Source organism: Eubalaena glacialis, chromosome 2, assembly GCF_028564815.1.
Source record: "Eubalaena glacialis isolate mEubGla1 chromosome 2, mEubGla1.1.hap2.+ XY, whole genome shotgun sequence".
NCBI lineage: Eukaryota > Metazoa > Chordata > Mammalia > Artiodactyla > Balaenidae > Eubalaena > Eubalaena glacialis.
The window spans coordinates 36,447,186-36,468,754 of NC_083717.1; the positions used below are offsets into that span (position 1 = coordinate 36,447,186).

Here is a 21,569-nt window from a genome sequence, read left to right on the forward strand (position 1 = left end):
CTCCTATGTTGGGTGCATATATATTTATAATTGTTGTATCTTCTTCTTGGATTGATCCCTTGATCATTATGTAGTCTCCTTCTTTGTCTCTTGTAACATTCCTTATTTTAACGTCTATTTTATCTGATATGAGTATTGCTACTCCAGCTTTCTTTTGGTTTCCATTTGCATGGAATATCTTTTTCCTTCCCCTCACTTTCAGTCTGTATATGTCCCTAGGTCTGAAGTGGGTCTCTTGTAGCATATATATGGGTCTTGTTTTTGTATCCATTCAGCAAGGGCAGGCAGATTCTTAACCACTGCGCCACCAGGGAAGTCCTTGTTCAGCAATTCTTGACCAATCAAGGTGTCTGACATTTTCCCCCCAATGAAGCCATGTGCTCCCCTAGAGCAGACACTGGGAGTTCCTCATCTTTGTGTCTCCCTGAGGCTCCCCACTGTTACCTGTACATGGTAGATGCTTTAAAAATAAACAATGACCCCCACAAAAAAAACGATTTGTTAAATAAATTGGTTTCATTTTGTCAGACTACTAATGGAAGGTGAAGGCATGATGAACATCTGGTCCATGTGTAATTCTCCAGGTGGGCGTCAGTCCAGTGCTGCCAGCAGCAGATAAGCTACCTCACACAAAAGGACCTCATGGGTTTTCTTCTCCCTTCATTCCAGTTGTCCTGGGACACCTGGCAAATGATGTTACTATTTTCAGAATCCTAGTTGTACCTCTGTGGTTTTGCATATGTTAGAAAAACAATGAAAAACTTAATGAAAAGTGTAAGAAGTTAGAGAAAAATGAGAGGAGGGAAGGTAGGGAGCAAAAAACAAGAAAAAAAGCCAGTTCTAGTAAGAGAAGTTAGAAGTATAAAATGTGTGTTAAGAGGCAGAGTAGCTCCAAAGAGCAATGGGGTAGAGACCTCCCGTCTTTGAATCAAGCATTTTCCCAAACCAGGAAGTCTAACTCTGCAGCCACAGAGAGAATGGGAATACAATTTCACTGGAGATGAAAAGAAAGTAAGTTCTCTCCCCACAAGCTAAGGGTGGTCCAGCCGGTTTAGAAGATGTTTTGTATTATAGATGGGCAGTTTTTGATATGCACTGTAGATTTCCAGGACTCAAACATATGAATAGCCATTGTGTATATTCAACATTTAAAAATAAAACTTGGAAAAACCCGAATCATTTTTATTCTAAAGCATGGTGACTTTTAAAAAGTGATTTGTGATTTAGCTGACTGGGTCCTTTGATTTCAAGTTGGAAAATTATGATTCTCAGAACTGAGAATCTGACACAGTCTTAGAATCTCACATTTAAGAGAGGACCATAGACTCTAAACTTGGCCTCAGTGATCTCTACTAGTTAGCAGTTTTTCACATGATTTTTATGTGGCACTCTGCACGGTCGATAGGAAGATCATTGTGTAAATTAGGAACAGCATTTGGCTGCTAGTAAAAGAGCTCCTAATTAATAGTTGCCATCCTTTCTGCTCAGCCATCCTTAGGGCTTGACTTCGAGGTTGACCTCAAGTTTGCATCCATGAGGTCCAGCCGTCGTGTTCTTGTTCCAAGAAGGAGGAAGGAGGAAAGGCAAAGAATTCCCCCAGCTGAGTCAGCTCCCATTTATTTTTATTTTTTTTTAACATCTTTATTGGAGTATAATTGCATTACAAATGGTGTGTTAGTTTCTGCTTTATAACATAGTGAATCAGTTATACATATACATATATCCCTATATCTCCTCCCTCTTGTGTCTCCCTCCCACCCTCCCTATCCCACCCCTCTAGGTGGTCACAAAGCACCGAGCTGATCTCCCTGTGCTATGCGGCTGCTTCCCACTAGCTGTCTCTTTTACATTTGGTAGTGTATATATGTCCATGCCACTCTCTCACTTCGTCCCAGCTTACCCTTCCCCTTCCCCGTGTCCTCAAGTCCATTGTCTACGTCTGCGTCTTTATTCCTGTCCTGCCCCTAGGTTCTTCATAACCTTTTTTTTTTTTTAGATTCCATATATATGTGTTAGCATACGGTATTTGTTTTTCTCTTTCTGACTTACTTCACTTTGTATGACAGACTCTAGGTCCATCCACCTCACTACAAATAACTCAATTTCGTTTCTTTTTATGGCTGAGTAATATTCCATTGTATATATGTGCCACATCTTCTTTATCCATTCTTTTGTCGATGGACACTTAGGTTGCTTCCGTGTCCTGGCGATTGTAAATAGTGCTGCAGTGAACATTGTGGTACGTGACTCTTTTTGAATTATGGTTTTCTCAGGGTATATGTCCAGTAGTGGGATTGCTGGGTCATATGGTAGTTCTATTTTTAGTGTTTTAAGGAACCTCCATACTGTTCTCCATAGTGTCAACTCCCATTTATAAGGAGCTTTCTGTAAAGCTGTACCCAACCACTTCTGCTTGCACACATTGGTCAATCCTTAGTCACCTGGCCACCAAAAGAGACGTGGAAATTAAGCTTCCTTTACAAAGGCAGATCAGGCAAAGGATATTGGATGGGTGTCTGTAATTAGTAAGCGTGGTGTGGCTTTCTCATTGATTCATTCATTTTTCTCTTAATACCAGTGGAAAGCTTACCAAGTATCAGGCCCAGTGCTAGCCACTAGGTATTGGTTTGGAGTTTCACTTTTGTTGCCTCTTTAGGGAATGATTCGTTATAGAACAACTTTTTTGGAGGTTTTTATCATAGGTATTTTTGGTAGCTCTGTCTGTGCAGAGTCAGATCACTAGAGCCCAGAGGACCTAAGATCTTGCTTGTTGTAGGCCTGGTAGCAACAACAGTTTCACTGTGCTAATTGGTCTTTTCAACTCTCTATCTGTATATCCTCTTTAATATGACTAATAGGCCTCTGATATAGGCAGGAACAGATATCCAGCCCATTTTATAGTCAAAGACTCCAAGGCATGGAGCTGAAGGTTATATGGCTTTACAAAAAGTAAGACATAGACTGAGGACAATCGTAGATTGTACTACCTCTCAGTGAAAGATGCTCAGTGTGATGAGGGGGAAGGACTTTAGGCTCCCCAGCTCTGCCTCCAGAGGTGTCATTTTAACAGGCAAATCATATTAGTTTCATACTTTTTTCAAAGGCTCACTGTTAGACTTAGGACAAAACCATACTCCTTGGCCTGCCCCACAAGATCCTATGCACAGTGGTCTCTGTCACCTTTCTGACCCCCATTTTCTACCATTAACCTTACTAACTCCACTCAGCTACCCTGGCCCCCTTTCTGTTCCCTGAGCACTTCCAGCCTCTTTTATGCCTCAGAGCCTTGCACTTGGTCTGCCCAAAACGCTTCTTCAATCTCCAGTTCTTCACTGGCTCCTTGCCATGCCTTAGGACTCAGTTCGTGTCACCTCCTCAAAAGCCTTCGATGATGACCCTGTCTAAAAGGCACTTACCACTACTCCTGCCTCTCCATGCCACCCAGTAAAATTGCTAGCAAAGCTTTCTGCTTATTTCTTCAATAGCACTTACCTTATTCTGAAAAGGTATTGTTTGTTTGTTTACTTGTTTATTCTGTCTCTCTCTTGTAGAATATAAGCTCCTTGAGGGCAGGGACCTCATCATTCTCGTTCAACACTTTAGCCCCCAGAGTTTAGAATGCCTGGCTCATAAACACTCAGTAAATATTTATTCAATGAATGGGGTTTCTTTACCATGTGGAACTTTAATATCCTTATAGTTTCTGTCGAGATTAAATGAAACCATAAATATAAGTGCAGTTAGTACCAGATACTGATAATTCAAGATATAATCTATGCTCAATGTCCAGATTTGAGACCACCCTCAAGTAGCCTATAAGTTCCTAGCTTCCTCATCTATAAAACGGGGTGGTGGTAAGAAATGAGATAACACATAGGTACTGCTTACTGCAATGCCTCACACATAATAAATAAGCAATCAGTATCATGAACTATGTGACCTTGGGCAAATTACAATCTTCCATAAGTTTGTTTCCTGAGAATAATTCCCTCCTCACAGTGATGTAGTGAGGATTGAATGCGATCACCTATTACGTACGAATGCCACCATGTGGAAGGGCAGATGCTGGAAGAATAGCTAGTCTCGCCTTTGGACTCAGAACTGCCCAGTAGAATTTTGTGTGATGATGGAAGTGTTCTGATCTCTGCTGTCCTGTATAATAGCCACTAGCCACATGTGGCTCCCAAGCACTTGAAATATGACTAGAGTGACCAAAGAACTGAATTTTTTATTTTATTTTATTTTAATTAAGTAGCCACATGTGGCTAGTGGCTACTGTTGGACAAGGCGGACTAAGTAACTTGACCCTACAAAGTTGTCTGGCTGGTATGAAGTTCAATTTTGTTCCTGAGCCAGATCACAAATGACTCCCCTCAAAGGGTCAGTACCATGAATCTGGAAATCCCAAAAGTCCTCTATGATTTTTCTCCTCCCCACTTCCATCTGGTCCCCCAAGAGTATCCCCCTGAATTTATCTTCAGTGATATGAAAATGTTTGCATGTACTAGAGATGAAAAAAGTTTTGAAGTGGACAGTTTTTGCTCTCAAGCTCAATAATTCAAATCCCATCAAAGGCCAGCACTGTCCAGCAGTGGATGTCTGTGCATCTACCCCACTGTGTGCCTGCACTGGCCACTGCTAGGAGTTCAAGTCAGCATCTACTGACAAAAGGCCCATGGCAGCATCTCCCCAAGCTGAAGGTAGAGGGTATCTGGGAGAGGAAGTGGGACCCTCAAATCTACCTAAAATCTAGGTCATAACTTTCCATCCCAAAACTGAAAATAACCAAATCATCCATCCTATACTAGGTGTGTCTGTAATTTCTGGGTGAATGAATGAGCAAATGATAGTTACAAAAAAGCAAACCAGAATTTTGAATGTTGATTGGTAGCACATCAAAGTGACTAATAACAATTCGGAAATAGTCTGATTAAAATGAGTGCGTAAAAAGCAATAATCATGTCTTGATGAGTTCGGAATGTTGTAAACATCTGCTTTATGTTTCTGAAGAATGGAACAAGTATCAGGATTCTGAAAGAAAGGATGTAAGTTTTAAGAGTTTTCCATTATTGATTTACATGAGTACTTTTTGTCCTGTAATTAGAATTTTTGATTTGATTTCATCTTAGAAGTTTTAATTTGTCTATAGATAATGGTGCTATAATTTTACTACATCGTGGGATTCTGAGATGGGTGGAAAAAACCCAAGGGCTTTAATATTGGAAGTTTTCTTAGACACTGTAATTAGCATTTTTAGTTCATAAATGATTCTTCTGAGATTTATTTCCATAGATGTTTAATGAGCTTTATTAAGCCTTATTCAAACAGGTTCATATAGAACCACATGAATGTTTTTTATAAAGCAGCATTCATACATTGGAATTGCAGATAAAACTGCTTAAAATTCAGTCCCCAAACTAGAAGCTGCTATAACTGTGAATAGTCAGGTTAGATCAGGGAGTGTCAGCTGGGGGCAGTTTTGCCCCTAGGGGCATTTGACAATGTCTGGAAACATTTTGGTTTTCACAACTGGGGAAGGGAGGTGTTACTGTGGCACCTGGTGGGTAGAAGCCAGGGATGCTGCTCGACATCCTACAATGCACAGGACAGCGCCCACCACAAATAAGTATCCAGCTCAAAATGTCTATAATGCTGACGTTGAGAAACCCTGAGTTGGTGTCAAGAGATGCAGAAAAAAATGAGTTTCAACCTTAGGCTATGAAATGTGCTTGGAATTGTTCCCTCTGTAGTTTCACTGTGCTGGGCCTGAGATAGTGTCACTCAGAGTTTCCTGGGGGCTTCCCATGAGTCAGCCTTCTGAGCAGACTCTTTAGGGAGTGGAGGAAGTATGTGCTCAAGGACATCTTTCTCTAATTCAGGCGGGTCCTACTTTCCAAGTAAATGAAATGTAAATTAACTTCATATAGTTCCAATATCTTGTTTTTAAAGAATGAATAGCATCTTGAGGGACATAATCCAAAATAAGAACTTTTCTTCTTTTAAAAATGTCCATTAAAACAGTCATATTTGTAGAATGTAGGTGGTGAAATATTTCAGAGGTTTAGTACTAAGTGTGCTGGTAGCTATTGAGAGTATAGATGATTGGTTTGCCTGTGAGCTGACGTTCAGGGAGTTGCAGGGAAGTTTAGAAACTGGACAACATAGGAATGCTGTAAACTGAGGTAATGGCACTCTTTTAAATTTTGACAGTGTGTAGTAGAAACTAAACCATTACTCATTTTTATCCTTTAACTTCCAATCAAGATAGCTATATAATTATGTGTGTAGGTATATAGATGTGTGTGTTTGTGTATTTATCAATAATACATTTGTATATGTTATGTGTACACAAGTAGAAACTCTATAACCAAAAAGTAAAATAATTTCTGTCATTAGAGCAATATTTCTTGATCTTTTTTTTCATTATTCACCCCCCCACACGCATCTAAGGAGACTTTAGAAATTTTTTTCTAATTGTGCCTACCCCAATGAAATTTTAGTTTCACACCATATACTATATATCTGTTTATGTATGTATATGGGTGCTTTATACATGAAAAGAATGGAACAGATTTCACCCTTTGGGGATGGTATACCCCAGATGAGAATGTATGCATTATTAGAGTGAGAGACTGTTCTGATCATCTGGAGTTCTTTATGTTATATTCTATGACTTTACAAAGAGCAAAACCCTTTACCCATATTTCCTGTTTTTTGATAGCCTATTGAAGGGATTAGGTAACACTGTTGCTGTCTGCTGCATACCTCAGTTATAAACAGCCCTATTCCTTCACCTGAAAATCTCTGTCTAGTTGTTCTGTTCAGGCCCATTGTAATCCAAAAGAAATTGTAGATAACAGTCAAATCATGTAAAGTTTAACCTGTATTTAAGGAAGGTCACTGGTTTTTTAAAAGACTTTATTTTTTTAGAATACTTTTAGATCCATAGAAAAATTGAAAGGGAAGTACAAAGATTTCCCATATATCCCCTACCTCCACGTAGGCATAGCCTCCCCTATTTTCAGCATCCCTCACCGGAGGGTACATTTGTTACAATTGATGAACCAACATTTGACACATCATAATCACCCAAAATCCATGGTTTAACCTTAGAGTTCACTCTTGGTGTTGTACATCCTATGGGTTTGGAAAAATGTGCAATGACAGGTATCTATCATTATAGTATCATACAAAGTATTTTCACTGCCCTAAAAATCCTCTGTGTTCTACCTGTTCATTCCCCAACCCCTGCCAACCCCCTGGCAACCACTGATCTTTTTACTGTCTCCATAGTTTTCCCTTTTACAGAATGTTTTATAGTTGGAATCATGCAGTATGTAGCCTTTTCAGATTGGCTTCTTTCACTTAGTAATATGCATTTACGTTTCCTCCATGTCTTTTCATGGCTTTATAGCTCATGTCTTTTTTGTGCTGAATAATATTCTGTCGTTTGGGTGTACCACAGTTTATCTATTTGCCAACTAAAGGACATCTTGATTACTTCCAAGTCTTAGAAATTATGAATAAAGCTGCTATAAACATCCATGTGCAGGTTTTGTGTGGGCATAAGTTTTCAGCTCCTTTGGGTAAATACCAAAGAGTGCAGTTACTGGATTGTATGGTAAGAGTGTGCTTAGTTTTATAAGAAACCACCAAACTGTCTTCTAAAGTAGCTTTATTACTATTTTGCGTTCTCATCAGCAATGAATGAGATTTCTGTTGCTCCACATCCTCACAATCATTTGATGCTGTCAGTGTTCTGGATTTTGGCCATTCTAATAGGAGTATAGTGGACTGATTTTTTAAAATAATATTTTTATCAAAATATAATTCACATACCATAAAATTCACCCTTATAAAGTATACAACTGAGTGGTTTCACTGTATTCATTGAGTTGTGCAACCATCACTACTATCTAATTTTAGAACATTTTCATCACCTCAAAAAGAAACTCTGGTCAAAATTTAAACTATCTGTGTTTCAAAGGGTACCATGAAGAAAGTGAAAGGATAAGCCAAGGATTGGAGAAAATATTTGCAAATCGTATATCTGGTAAGGGACTTGTACCTAGAGTATATAAAGAACTCTTACGACTCAATGCTAAAAAGACAACCCAATTTAAAAATGGGCAAAAGATCTGAACAGACATACAGATAGCCATCAAGCACATGAAAAGATGCTGAACACCATTAGCCGTCAGGGAAATGCAAATCAAAACCACAATGAGATACCACTTATACCCAGTAGGATAACTACAGTAGAAAAGGCAAACAGTGACTAGTGTTGGTGCGGATGTGGAGAAATCAGAGCCTTCATAGACTGCTGGTGGGAATATAAACTTTGAAAAACAGTTTGGGATTTTCTCAAAAAGTTAAACATAGAGTTACTATATAATCCAGCAGTTCTACTCTTAGGAGTATATCCCAAAGAAATGAAAGCATATGTCTGCAATAAACTTGAACACAGGGTTCCTTTTGGGGATGATGAAAATGTTCTAAAATTGTATTGTGATGATGGTTGTACAACTCTGTGAATATACTAAAAAATCATTTAATTGTCTCCTTTAAATGGGTGAATTGTATATGTGAACTATATCTCAACTTAAAGCTGTTTTTAAAAAACGATGAAAACAGGACTTCCCTGGTGGCGCAGTGGTTAAGAATCCGCCTGCCAATGCAGGGGACACGGGTTTGATCCCTGGTCCGGGAAGATCCCATGTGCCGCGGAGCAACTAAGCCCGTGTGCCACAGCTACTGAGCCTGCGCTCTAGAGCCCACAAGCCACGACTACTGAGCCCACGAGCCACGACTACTGAGCCCGCGTGCCACAACTACTGAAGCCCGTGCGCCTAGAGCCCACGCTCTGCAACAAGAGAAGCCACCGTAGTGAGAAGCCCACGCACTGCAACAAAGAGTAGCCCCCGCTGGCTGCAACTAGAGAAAGCCCGCCCACAGAAACAAAGACCCAACACGGCCAAAAATAAATAAATAAATTAATTAATTAATTTTTAATAAAAGATGAAAACAAACAAAAAAGATAACCCTTTCCCCCCACTACCACCCATTAGCAGTCCCTCCTCATCCCTACCTGCTCCCCACGACCCCGGTAACCACTAGTCTGCTTTGTGCCTCTATGGATTGGCCTGTTCTTGACATTTCACATAAATGGAATCATTCCACCTGTGACTTTTTGTACTTGGCTTCTTTCATTAGCATAATATTTTCAGAGTTCACCCATGTTTTAGCAGGTATCAGTACTTCATTCTTTCTTATTGCCTAGTGATATCCCATTGTATGGACATAACACATTTTGTTTATCCATTCATCAGCTGATCAATATTGAGGTTGTTTCCACTTCGGGGCTAATATAAATAATGCTGATTTTAAAGTTCGGGTACAAGTTTTGCGTGGACATATGTCTTCAGTTCTCTTGGGCTTATACCTAGGAGTGGAATTGCTTGGTCATATAGTAACTGTGTTTGTGAGAATCAGCCAGACTGTTTTCCAAAGTGGCTGCACCATTTTACAATCCCACCAGCAACTGATTTTTAAGTGAAGACTAGTTATATACTCCTTAAAGTGTCCTAGGCCAGATTCTCCCCTTCCCTGTCCCCACCCAAGGCCACATAGTCCCTTAATTGTCACATGGAGGGTTTAAACCCATAGTCGTAGGGCTCTTTCATCCCCTCCAAACACAGAGACACTCCCCAGTGTCAAAGCTCTCTTGAATCATACAGATTCCACATAGCGGCGCTTCCCAGGAATCTCACTGACAGAGCTCCTGTGAGAGCTTTTTCTCTTTAATAATAGATTATGTTCCTCAGGCCTCTATTCCCTTTTGAGAAATTCATCTTAAAAATACATGTGAAGCTTTGTTCTTAATACTAGAACTTTGTTGTCACGTACATCTCTAGTTTCAATTTCAGTTGTGTGTTTGCACACTCCACACCCCCACACCACACCCGACACTTCGACCTGCACCTGGGCATCGATGCAGGGCTTGTCCAGCCTGTGTGCGTCTGTCAGTCACACAGTCCAGTGAGCGGAGTCGGGGAATCATCGTCAGTGTGGTCAGCCATTGCATGTCCTCAAATCTATCTTGATATTCAGCCTCTGCCTCGTTTTGGGGGGTAACGAATTACACACGTGTGTTACTGTCAGTTCTGATTGCTCTCCTATTTACTTGTGTCAGGGTAGCCCGTGTATACCTTTCAGGGTTGCTGTTCTGGTCAACTTAGAGATTTAGTGAGAATGTGACTCTTCTTCACCCTTTCTGTGTCCTTAATAACAAGCAAGATGTTTCCTTCCCACCTGTAATCCTTTCCTTTTTTTTTTTTTTAATTAATTAATTTATTTATATATTTATTTTTGGCTGTGTTGGGTCTTCGTTTCTGTGCGAGGGCTTTCTCTAGTTGCAGCAAGTGGGGGCCACTCTTCATCGCAGTGCATGGGCCTCTCACCATCGTGGCCTCTCTTGTTGCGGAGCACAGGCTCCAGACGCGCAGGCTCAGTAGTTGTGGCTCATGGGCCCAGTTGCTCCGCGGCACGTGGGATCTTCCCAGACCAGGGCTCGAACCCATGTCCCCTGCATTAGCAGGCAGATTCTCAACCACTGCACCACCAGGGAAGCCCTGTAATCCTTTCTTATAAAGAGTTCCGGGATTTTAGCCCATTCTCGCATGCAGAATATCTGTGTAGCATGTTCACCATCTCCAGGTCTGGGGCCAGCTTCTCCTCTTTCCAGGATACACTGTACAGGTCTGGGCCTGGCATAGAGTGGGCACACATCACTCAAAGGACGTTGCTCAGTGGAGGAGTGTGTTTTGTTATGTAAATGTGATGTGTGTTCCACGCCACACTAACATGCCAGGTATCCCTGTGTTCTCTTCTGCAGGCCATCGGCTGTACTCTGAACTGTAGTTGCCAAAGCTTCAAACCAGGGAAAATAAACCACCGTCAGTGTGAGCAGTGCAGACATGGATGGGTGGCCCATGGTAACTTTATTTTGCCCCCTCTCTTGGCCTTTAGTGTACCCTTTAAATAACTTACAGTTATTCAGGAACAGATTTAATATCTAAGAATGACAGCTAACATTTGTAAGTTACTGCTATGTGCCAGGTAACAGCCTAAGATCTTTATATATGTTATCTCTTTGAATCTTAACAACTCTATATGATAAGTGTTTATCAACCCCCTTCTAAAGATGTAGAAAATGGTGCTTCAGGGCTGTCGTTCTGCAACAGTAGAAATGTTCTGTGCTGTCTAATATAGTAGCCTCTAACCCAGGGTTGCTAGGTGGAAGAACAGAATGCTCAGTTGAATTTGAATTTCGGTTAAACTATACATAATTTTTTAGCCTAAGTATATCCCAATGAATATTTTTGGTTTAAGTGTATACCACTTATTCATTTTTTATCTGAAATGTATATTCAAGTTTAATTTTTATTTGTATTTTTATTTGCTATACCTGACAGCCCTACACTAGCCACATGTGGCTACAAGTACTTGAAATGTGACTAGCGTAACTGGTGAACTGAATTTTTAGTTTTATTTAATGTTAATTAATTTAAATCTAAATTTGAACAGCCATATGTGACTGATGACTGTTGCATTGGACAGCAGTGGAGTTCAGTGGCTTAACTTGCCCAGCCCAACAACTAGATAGTGGCAGACCAGGGCTCAAACCCAGATCTGTTGGATTTCCAAGTCCAGGTTCTTCCCCAGACCCCATGCTTCCTGGTTTTCCATCCTCTTGGTTATGCACCTGCCGCCTTCGTTTTTACCCGTTTTCTGTGCACGGTCCCTACTTGCGGCTGTTTTACTCCTTAGGCATGCCACAGGAAAGGGAGAAAAGAAGCCTCTCAGACTAGTCCATTTTATTTTAGAAGTTCCTGAGAATAATTTGGAGCCAGATAGCTATTAAGATTATTAATTGTTTGCATATTTGTGGTTTTTCTACTGGAACAAATAACTGAGAGTTAGCGCTAACCTACTTCTGTGCAGTGTTTCTCTTAAAAGTAGAATCTTGAAAAACGATATTTCTTCAATTCACTTTTTCAGCTCTAAGTAAGCTAAGGATTCCCCCCGTGTATCCAACAAGCCAGGTGGAGATTGTCCAGTCCAACGTGGTGTTTGATATTAGCAGCCTCATGCTGTATGGGACCCAGGCCATCCCTGTTCGCCTGAAAATCCTACTGGACCGGCTCTTCAGTGTGTTGAAGCAAGATGAGGTCCTCCAGATCCTCCGTGCCTTGGACTGGACCCTCCAGGATTACATCCGTGGATACGTGCTGCAGGTATGGGGACCATGGGCACTGTTCTCCTAGAATGTCTTCCAAAGCTCGTGTCCATGGAACTGATGTAACCCAGTTGCCTACAGTGCTACAGCCATTGGTAGTCATCCTTCCCTTTCATAGTTATTTCTAATGGCTTAAGCCCTACCTCATGTTCTGGGTGAAATCCAGTGCCTTTCCTTAAGGTATCTGTGAGACTTCAGGATGCGGGAGCATTACATATTCTCTGATTTGGGTTTCACTCAGCCAGCTCTTCCACAGTCAGCCATTTGCCCCTTCCTTGGTGCTGCCTCCGTTTCTTTTATTATCCTCAAAGTATTTACTGACAAGACATCATGTTTCAGATTTTACTGAGAGTTTGGGGTTGAGGAAGGGAACTTACATTGCAGAAGGGCACAGCAAACAGTTACAATTTCATGCCACACCTTCCTGTTCTTTAAAGCCCTCTGCCATCCATCCTACTGCTAATTTTCATTCCCAGGTTCCATCACCTTGTGATATTTCTGTGTGCATGCTCTGGCTCATTCTCTCTCTGCCTCCCCAGTTCCTTTTGGCCTCCTCGCATTTTCTCTACGTCTCTCCATCATTCCATGCCTTTCGTCCCTTCTCTCATCTCTTTCCTTTGCAGAGTAGTTTTACCTCTCTTTCTGTACCATACTGTGGGGGGTAGGCCTTATGCTTCCTATCCAGAGAGGCTATCAAGGTGTTTCGACAGCAAAGAACATATTCCCTGGTGTGAATTATATCATTTCTCTGACATATGAAACAGCTACAGCATTTTCTTCCTTGTCACTACGCTAGAAAATGTCAGCTAACTTTGATAAAAATTTCAACGAAATGGGCAGATGAATGTTATTTCCAAGACTAACATACACTTCAGTCTAACTCAGCTGGGCCATAACCCTGAAACAAACACTAATAACAACCATTTATTGACTTAGACCCTCATCCAGTAATCTCACAAGGTAGGTAGATTATTCCCATTTTCCAGTTAGAAAACCAGAGACTGAGTGCTTCTAAATCTTTCTGAAGTCACTCAACTTGTATGCAGCAGACTGAGAATTTGAACCCACTTCTTTCGAACTCTGACAATGCCTCCAGTCTTCCTCTGGAAACATGTTTGCTCACCTCGAGTGCAGGACCCCCAGCAGGCTAGAAACCACCTTTTATGTAGAGCAGCATTATGATCTTACATTATGACATAGATCAATATTTAATGATCCTAATAATCTTGCTTTCTAGTGTTAGGATTAAAAATATGGAATCAATTACCTTGAACCTCTAGTGCATGAAAAATTTATGATGTTACATTCCTCATCATCTTCAAAACTCTTACATGCACTGTGAAAAATCTCAGTAGGCCATCAAATACATGTTCTGTGATAAAATATTTATTGTAGTTTTGGGAAAAGTTAGGCCTTGCTAGAGTTTGAAAGATCTCCAACACACCAGTGTAATTACAGCTCTGCTTTGTGAACATAGGCAATAGATCAATACAGGTTCATTTGTTTTTCAATGTTAGTTGCTTGGGAAAGATTATTAAACTTGCAGCGAATAAATACTTGAACTATATCTAGGCCTGATTGCCTCATCTGTACTCTTTAGATAAAGAAGTTACTATTGTTCAAATGATACATATTTTAATTTTAGTGGAGGAAAATTATGCCTGATGCAAGACAACCAATTGGTTTGAAATAAGATGGAAAATAATCACCAAACTTCCCTTAGGCTTGAGTGATATAATTTTATTTCTCTCTTCTGGACCACTGCTTACATTTGTGCAGTTTATTTTCTGCACAGAGTTTCTGTCCTAGGACAGTGGGGTGAGCGAGGGCTGAACTCATCAAGCCTTGTGCTCACAGGGGTGTCTTTTTCTAATATGTACAAAAGTGCCCTGTGGTGCTGGTGGACGCCCTGACCACATACATGGTTCCTTTCTTAGAGAAAAGGGTAAGGAATAGTAAATTAATTGCCTGTTTTAATTCTGGTTTGGGTTTAGGATGCATCAGGAAAGGTGTTGGATCACTGGAGCATCATGACCAGTGAGGAAGAGGTGGCCACCTTGCAGCAGTTCCTTCGTTTTGGAGAGACCAAGTCTATCGTTGAGCTCATGGCAATTCAAGAGAAAGAAGAGCAGTCCATCATCATCCCGCCCTCCACGGCGAACGTAGATATCAGGGCTTTCATCGAGAGCTGCAGCCACCGGAGTGGCAGCCTCCCCCCTTCTGTAGACAAAGGAAACCCCGGCAGTATACACCCCTTTGAGAACCTCATAAACAACATGACCTTCATGCTGCCCTTCCAGTTCTTCAACCCTGTGCCTCCCGCACTGATAGGGTCAGTGCCCGAACCATATGTGCTGGAGCAGGGTCAGGACCAAAGTCAGGACCCCAAACAGGAAATCCATGGACCCTTCCCCAACAGCAGCTTCTTAACTTCCAGTTCCACCCCATTTCAGGTTGAAAAAGAGCAGTGTCTAAACTGTCCAGGTCCTGTTACTAAAAAGGAAGACAGCGCCCATTTAAGTGACTCCAGCTCATACAACATCATCACAAAGCTTGAAAGGACACAGTTGTCCCCAGAGGGCAAAGTGAAGTCTGAGAGGAACAGCCTCGGCACAAAGAAGGGCCGGGTGTTCTGCACAGCGTGTGAGAAGACCTTCTACGACAAAGGCACCCTCAAAATCCACTACAACGCCGTCCACCTGAAGATCAAGCATAAGTGCACCATCGAAGGCTGTAACATGGTGTTCAGCTCCCTGAGGAGCCGGAACCGCCACAGCGCCAACCCCAACCCCCGGCTGCACATGCCAATGAACAGAAACAACAGGGACAAAGACCTGAGGAACAGCCTGAACCTGGCTGCCTCTGAGAGCTATAAGCGCCCGGGTTTCAGGGTGACTTCTCCAGACTGTCGGCCTCTCCCTGGCTACACTGGTTCAGGGGAGGATTCCAGGAGCCAGCCAGCCTTCCCAAGCATCGGCCAAAATGGAGTGCTTTTTCCCAACCTGAAGACAGTCCAGCCGGTCCTTCCTTTCTACCGCAGTCCGGCCACCCCGGCTGAGCTAGCAAACACACCTGGGATGCTACCTTCCCTCCCTCTGCTGTCCTCTTCAATCCCGGAACAACTGGTTTCCAACGAAATGCCATTCGATGCCCTGCCCAAGAAGAAATCGCGGAAGTCAAGTATGCCCATCAAAATAGAGAAGGAGGCTGTGGAGATAGCGGATGAGAAGAGGCACACTCTCAGCTCAGATGAAGACATGCCCCTGCGGGTGGTCAGTGAAGACGAGCTGGAGGGCTGCAGCCCCCGGTCAGACAGAGCCCCATTGGGAAGCTTAGGGAAGCCTGGTCCTGAAGGAGAGAGGCCCTGCCATCTCAAACCGGCAATCGAGTCCAGCGGAGCCATCCGCCAAACCCCCGAGCAGGCCACATACAACTCAGAGAGGGAGACTGAGCAGAAGTCAGTGCTGACCGTGGTGCCACGGGACGGGGAGGATGGTGGCCGTGAACCTCACCTCACCCCCGGGCTGGAGCCCTGTGTCCCTTTTCCTGACTATGTCAAACTGCAGCAGCGCCTGCTGGCTGGGGGCCTCCTCAGTGCTTTGTCCAGCCGGGGGATGGCTTTTCCTTGTTTTGAAGATTCCAGAGAGCTGGAGCACTCAGGTCAGCACGCATTAGCGAGGCCGAAGGAGGAAAATCGCTTCCAGTGTGACATCTGCAAGAAGACCTTTAAAAACGCTTGCGGTGTGAAAATGCATCACAAGAACATGCATGCCAAAGAAACGCACACGTGCACGATGGAGGGCTGTAAGGCCACATTCCCTTCCCGCAGGAGCAGAGACAGGTAAGACGTCTGGTGGCAATCATTTCTTCCAAGGCAGTGGTTCTTAAACTTTAGCATGCATCTGAGTCACGTGGAGGGTTGTTAAAACAGACTTCTGAGCCCTCCCCCTAGAACTTCTGCTTCAGTTGGTCTGGGACGAGATGTGAGAGTTTGCATTGCTAAGTTCCCAGGGGACACTGATGCTATTCCAGGGACCACAGATTGAGAAACAGTGTTCTATAGATCCAGATTTCCTGGATTTTCAATTCCAGAATTTAAACTCATTTAGCCACAAAACCTGACCTGAAATGATGTGAGGCTATTTTAATCTTTTTAAATCTCCCTTTGTGTGGATTTTTTAAATATATATTCCATACAGAAATGTGAATGGATTTATTATGGGGGCATTGCCATGATATGACAGTATATGCATCATTCTGCCTTTTTAAAGCCTGAGAAATTCTGGATTCAGAAACATCTGGCCCCAAGGGTTTGGGATAAGGCATCATGAACTAGTTCACACATTAGAGAGGGAGGAAGCGGGGGAGCTTTTAAAGTTAGGATTGTAGCTCCCCAAAACTTGTCTGATTTTCATTTCACACTATCAAGTCCACAGAATGAAACGTTTTCTCCGATTTCTATTTAACCACTATTTTTGAAAGGAAGAATAACTGCCTGATTGAAGATTTTTGAAATACTAAGATATCAAAGAGTAAAGGCAATTAACAGGTTATTTCAGTGTCTGTGATGTGTGGTTCAAAGATGAGAAGACTTTCAGTGCCGGGTTTTCATGACCCCACCACACAGAGTCAGACTGTTTGTACAGAGTGCCCGGGTATAGAGTATCTCTCATCACTCTGGGGACACAGCACTGGCGTTACTATCTTACTTGTGCTTTTCTTAATGAACTTGAGTCGCATAACCACTCTTCAGGTCGCCTTCCTCCCCAGCCTATAAAGGGAAGAGGAAGCTTACCAAAAGATGACCTCAGGAGGCTTTAAGGAGAGAACCAGCTCTCTGATGAAATGCAGCATTATGGATGCTAAATGGTTCACAGAATGTTAAAATGTTACATTCGCTCGAACAAGCTTGACTTCTAACAGTTCAACACCACCATTGCCTCAGTCCAAGTTGTAGCACCTAATTTATTAAGAGGGTGAAAATGTATAGACTCCCACACACATTCCTGGACAGGGCTCCTAAGAACACACACATTGTCTTGAGCAGAGAGGATAGAGCAGGGGTGATATTAGTTAAAATTCCTGTTTCTGTTGCTGGATGTTGCACCAAACCACCAAGATACCAAAATTAGTGAGCCAGTGCCCCTCCTCTACCCTCCAAGAGGGATGTTCATTCATGAATAAGCTGTCATTATAAAGAAGAGATAGTCGTATCGATCAGGTTATCCTTGATATTTATGATACTATTCTGACCTACATTGTCTACTAAATTAGAAGGCATATTGAATTTACGATACTATTTATATTTATTTTTCATATATTTAACATTTTCTTATTTTGGGACCTATTTGTGATGCAAGCCTCCTGCCCCACCACAGGAAAACATCTTTCGTTCTAAATGTAAACCACTAATTCTAGTAGTCTAGAACTTGGACTGCATTTTCCCTAGAATCTGTGATTTAAATGATACCATTTTAAACAGGACTTTGTGAGCAGTCCCGGGCCCACCACCATTTTTCTGAGTCAGAGATGAGAATTGCATGGCTGTAAGGATAACTGACTTCCTCCCTTCAAGCCACTGCTACTGCCAACAGCAGTTCCTAGGACCCATCACCAAGGGACGAGGACAGCACTGTGGATACTTATTTAGCCAACAAATAGTTATTAACCTTCTGTGTTAGGTGTTCTAGACACAGTCCCTGCCCAAGAAGGCCAGTGGGGAAGACAGAGCAGTAAGCAGGTGATTACAGCTGAAGGTGGTGGCTGCTAGAAGCGGGGGTATTGTGTTACGGGCACGTGGGAGGGCGCCTAACCAAACTCTGAGAAGTTAGGGATGGTTTCCCAGAGGAGTTCTGTCTAATCCAGCAGCTTGCAGAAGTTTTGGTCTCACAGCCCCTTTACAAATTCTTAAAACCTCAAGACCCTCAAGAACTTCTGTCTATTTGGGTTTATATCTATCAATATTTACTGTATTAGAAATTAAAATTGAAAAAATATGTATCACATCACTTAATAAACCTATTATATGTTACCATTACATTTTTATGAAAAATAACTACATTTTCTGGATCAAAAACTTAGTGAGAAGTGGCTTTGTTTTACATTTTGCAAATATCTTTAATGTCTGGTCCGGTAGAAGACGACTGGGTTCTCATACCAGCTTCTGCATTCAATCTGTTGCAATATCACATGTCACATAGCCTCTGGAAAGCTCCACTCTACACTAGTGAGAGAATGAGCCTGAAAAGGGAAAATAATGTCTTAGTATCATCATGAAAGGAGTCTGACTTGAGGGACATCCTGAAAGGATCTCAGGGACCACTAGGGGTACCCAGGCCGCAATTTGAAAACCACTGGTCTCAGCTAATCTAAATAGTTAAAAACGGGAGGGAAGAGTTGGAGGGGGAGGTGTAGAGGTTGGAGGGAAGAAATGCAGACCTGGGCAGTAGGCACAGCATTAGTCCCGGAAGCAGAAAGCCTGGCACGTGGTCCACAGGGTTTTTGCAGCTGTGGTACTCACTGGTCTCAGGGTACATGGCACCTTGGAAAGTGCATCTAACCCTCTGAGGATGGTTAAGGAGGAGAGAGGACTGCCCACATGTTAGCTCTTGGTGTTCATGGGATCCTCAGGAGTTGAGCAAAGGGCCCAGAGGTTTGCTTTGTTGCATCAGGGACCTTTCTGTGCAAGGTGTTCCAGTAAATGTGTTTGTCAGACTTTTTTTTGACCACTTGTGTATACTGGAACCTGTATGTCAATCTAATGTCTGGTTTTCTGCTGAGACATACCTGCCCCTTCAACCCAGGGTGCTGACATAATCACAGGGCAGAGTTGCAGTTGAGAAGAGCTGCTTGCAAAGTGGGTGATCTGGGAGTATAATTCTGATTATGTCCCAAGAAAAGAATGTATAATTTGATACATTTTATGAGTAACACCCCTCCCATATGTCTTTGGAGATTTAGAAGAGAGAATTTGATTCCTTGTTATTTAGGTGAGGGTGTTTTTCCCAATTTGACCCTGGCATGCATTCTGATCTGTGTTGGGGGAGGTATTTTCCCTGTTTGGAATAATTCTCCAATCACCTTTAAGATTGTACCCTCTGGTAAGGGGTGTTTTTGCTCATCAATAGTTAGGGGATCTCCGAGCAAGGCCGACGTTGATTGACAAGTTACATCCAAATGATACCTTATGAGTAAAAGGCATGTGTCATAATGGATACTCATTATCTGCCCTTTAGGAGTAATCATTGGGTAGATGATTGGCAGTGTACTTACAGTGCTGCCTTTGCAAGTTTTCTGTCTGGTATATAGTGAAATGTTGCAAATATGAACTAAATTTAGCACACGCACATGTGCACACACACCCCCCACACTCATGCACACACATACAATTTCTAGCCAATCAGATTTTCACACCTGTAGAACTTGCGTGGGGATGTGTATGCAAATGCTCTAGACCACCATGCAAGCCACATAGGAAATTTTAAATTTTCTGGTAGCCACATTAAAAAAGTAAAAAGAAACAAGTGAAGTAAGTGTTAGTAACATATTTTATTTCACTCAGCCCATCCAAAATATTATCATTTCAATATATGACACTAGCCACCTTTCAGGTGCTCATACACTTATGAGTAGCTGTCATACTGGACAGTGCAGCTCTAGAAGATAATATTTCCTGGTTTCATTGAAATAAAGTCCTCTGCTTAGTTCCTTATTGTTTGTGACCAGTTTTCTTCTGGGATCTCCTGGTTTCAGTGTCCCAGTTGAACTGGCCTAACTGAAGTAGTCTAGCCATTCTCTAAAGATGAGGTACAAGAACTTATGTGTCAATCAGATTGTGGAAATTGAAGAGAACTACATATTCTGTTGACCTTTCTGGTCAAATGCTAACTTGTGACAAGCGGTGAACGGCAGTGGGCAGTGTCCACCACACACGCACTGTATCACTTCTCTCATGCCACAAGCTTTCCTGGTATCTGCCTAGTGTCTGTACTCAGAATGAAGGCTGTCTTTAACACAACAGAAACAATAGCCCAACCCATTGCTAACCATCTTTTCACTCTCGTAGACACAGTTCAAACTTAAACCTCCACCAAAAAGTGTTGACTCAAGAAGTGTTGGAGAGCAATGAAGACCATTTCCGTGCAGCTTACTTGTTGAAAGATATGGCTAAGGAGGCCTATCAGGACGTGGCTTTCACACAGCAAGCCTCCCCGACATCTGTCATCTTCAAGGGAACGAGTCGGATGGGCAGCCTGGTTTACCCAGTAGCCCAAGTCCACAGCGCTGGCCTGGAGAGCTACACCTCCGGTCCGCCAAGCGAGGGCACCATCCTGGATTTGAGTACTACCTCGAGCATGAAATCGGAGAGTAGCAGCCATTCCTCCTGGGACTCAGACGGGGCAAGCGAGGAAGGCACCGTGCTCATGGAGGACAGTGATGGCAACTGTGAAGGGGCGAGCCTGGTCCCCAGGGAGGATGACTATCCCATCTGCGTCCTGATGGAGAAGGCCGACCAGAGCCTTGCCGGCCTGCCGTCTGGGCTGCCCATAACATGTCACCTCTGCCAAAAGACGTACAGTAATAAAGGGACCTTCAGGGCTCACTACAAAACTGTGCACCTCCGCCAGCTCCACAAGTGCAAAGTCCCGGGCTGCAACACCATGTTCTCGTCTGTTCGAAGTCGAAACAGACACAGCCAGAATCCCAACCTGCACAAAAGCCTAGCCTCCTCTCCAAGTCACCTCCAGTAACAAGGTAGTGGACCACGTTTGCTCAGATAAGCATTTGTCGTAATTCAGGAATAAGGTAGTCCAAAGAAAAGTTTCTAACTCTGTTTAGTTACCATTTGGGGCAAGCGAGGCAAAGAATATTTGAGTTGACTTCATAGTCTTCTACAGCAGGATGAGCAGAAGACAAGCCTTGTGAGAAGTTGTCATTGGGGTGGCGTTTCCTATTATTTTTCTTAGCCCAGGAGGTTTACCACTGACATAACAAAAACTTGCAGAGATGTGGTTTTCCCCAGATTTGTTTACACATTCCCTGGGAGAGCTCCAGGTCTGCAGGTTGACAGCAGGGGCCCAGGACCTGGGGGCAGCTTGAAGTGAGGCTTGTAGTAGTAAGGGTCAGTCGAGTGTCCTGGGACACAGACTGTCACCACAGGTGACACTCCCGTCTTTGGGAGCCACTCCCAAAGATCACATTTTTGAGTTCCTGCTTTAATGAGTCTGAAATCCAAACTGGAGTTTGGGAAAATGACTATTTGAGACTATCC

At 42.7% G+C, this 21,569-nt stretch overlaps 1 protein-coding gene across 1 annotated transcript in view; it reads left to right on the plus strand.

The window, feature by feature from the left end:
- Window positions 1–21,048, plus strand: part of BNC1 (basonuclin zinc finger protein 1) — a 30,153-nt gene extending 9,105 nt beyond the window's left edge. Inside the window, exons 2-5 of the mRNA XM_061181736.1 lie at window positions 10,895–10,994; window positions 12,061–12,296; window positions 14,293–16,139; window positions 20,364–21,048. Coding sequence (XP_061037719.1) covers window positions 10,895–10,994; window positions 12,061–12,296; window positions 14,293–16,139; window positions 20,364–21,048 — 2,868 coding nt within the window. The remainder of the gene's footprint in view (window positions 1–10,894; window positions 10,995–12,060; window positions 12,297–14,292; window positions 16,140–20,363) is intronic.
- The last annotated feature ends 521 nt before the right edge of the window (window positions 21,049–21,569 follow it).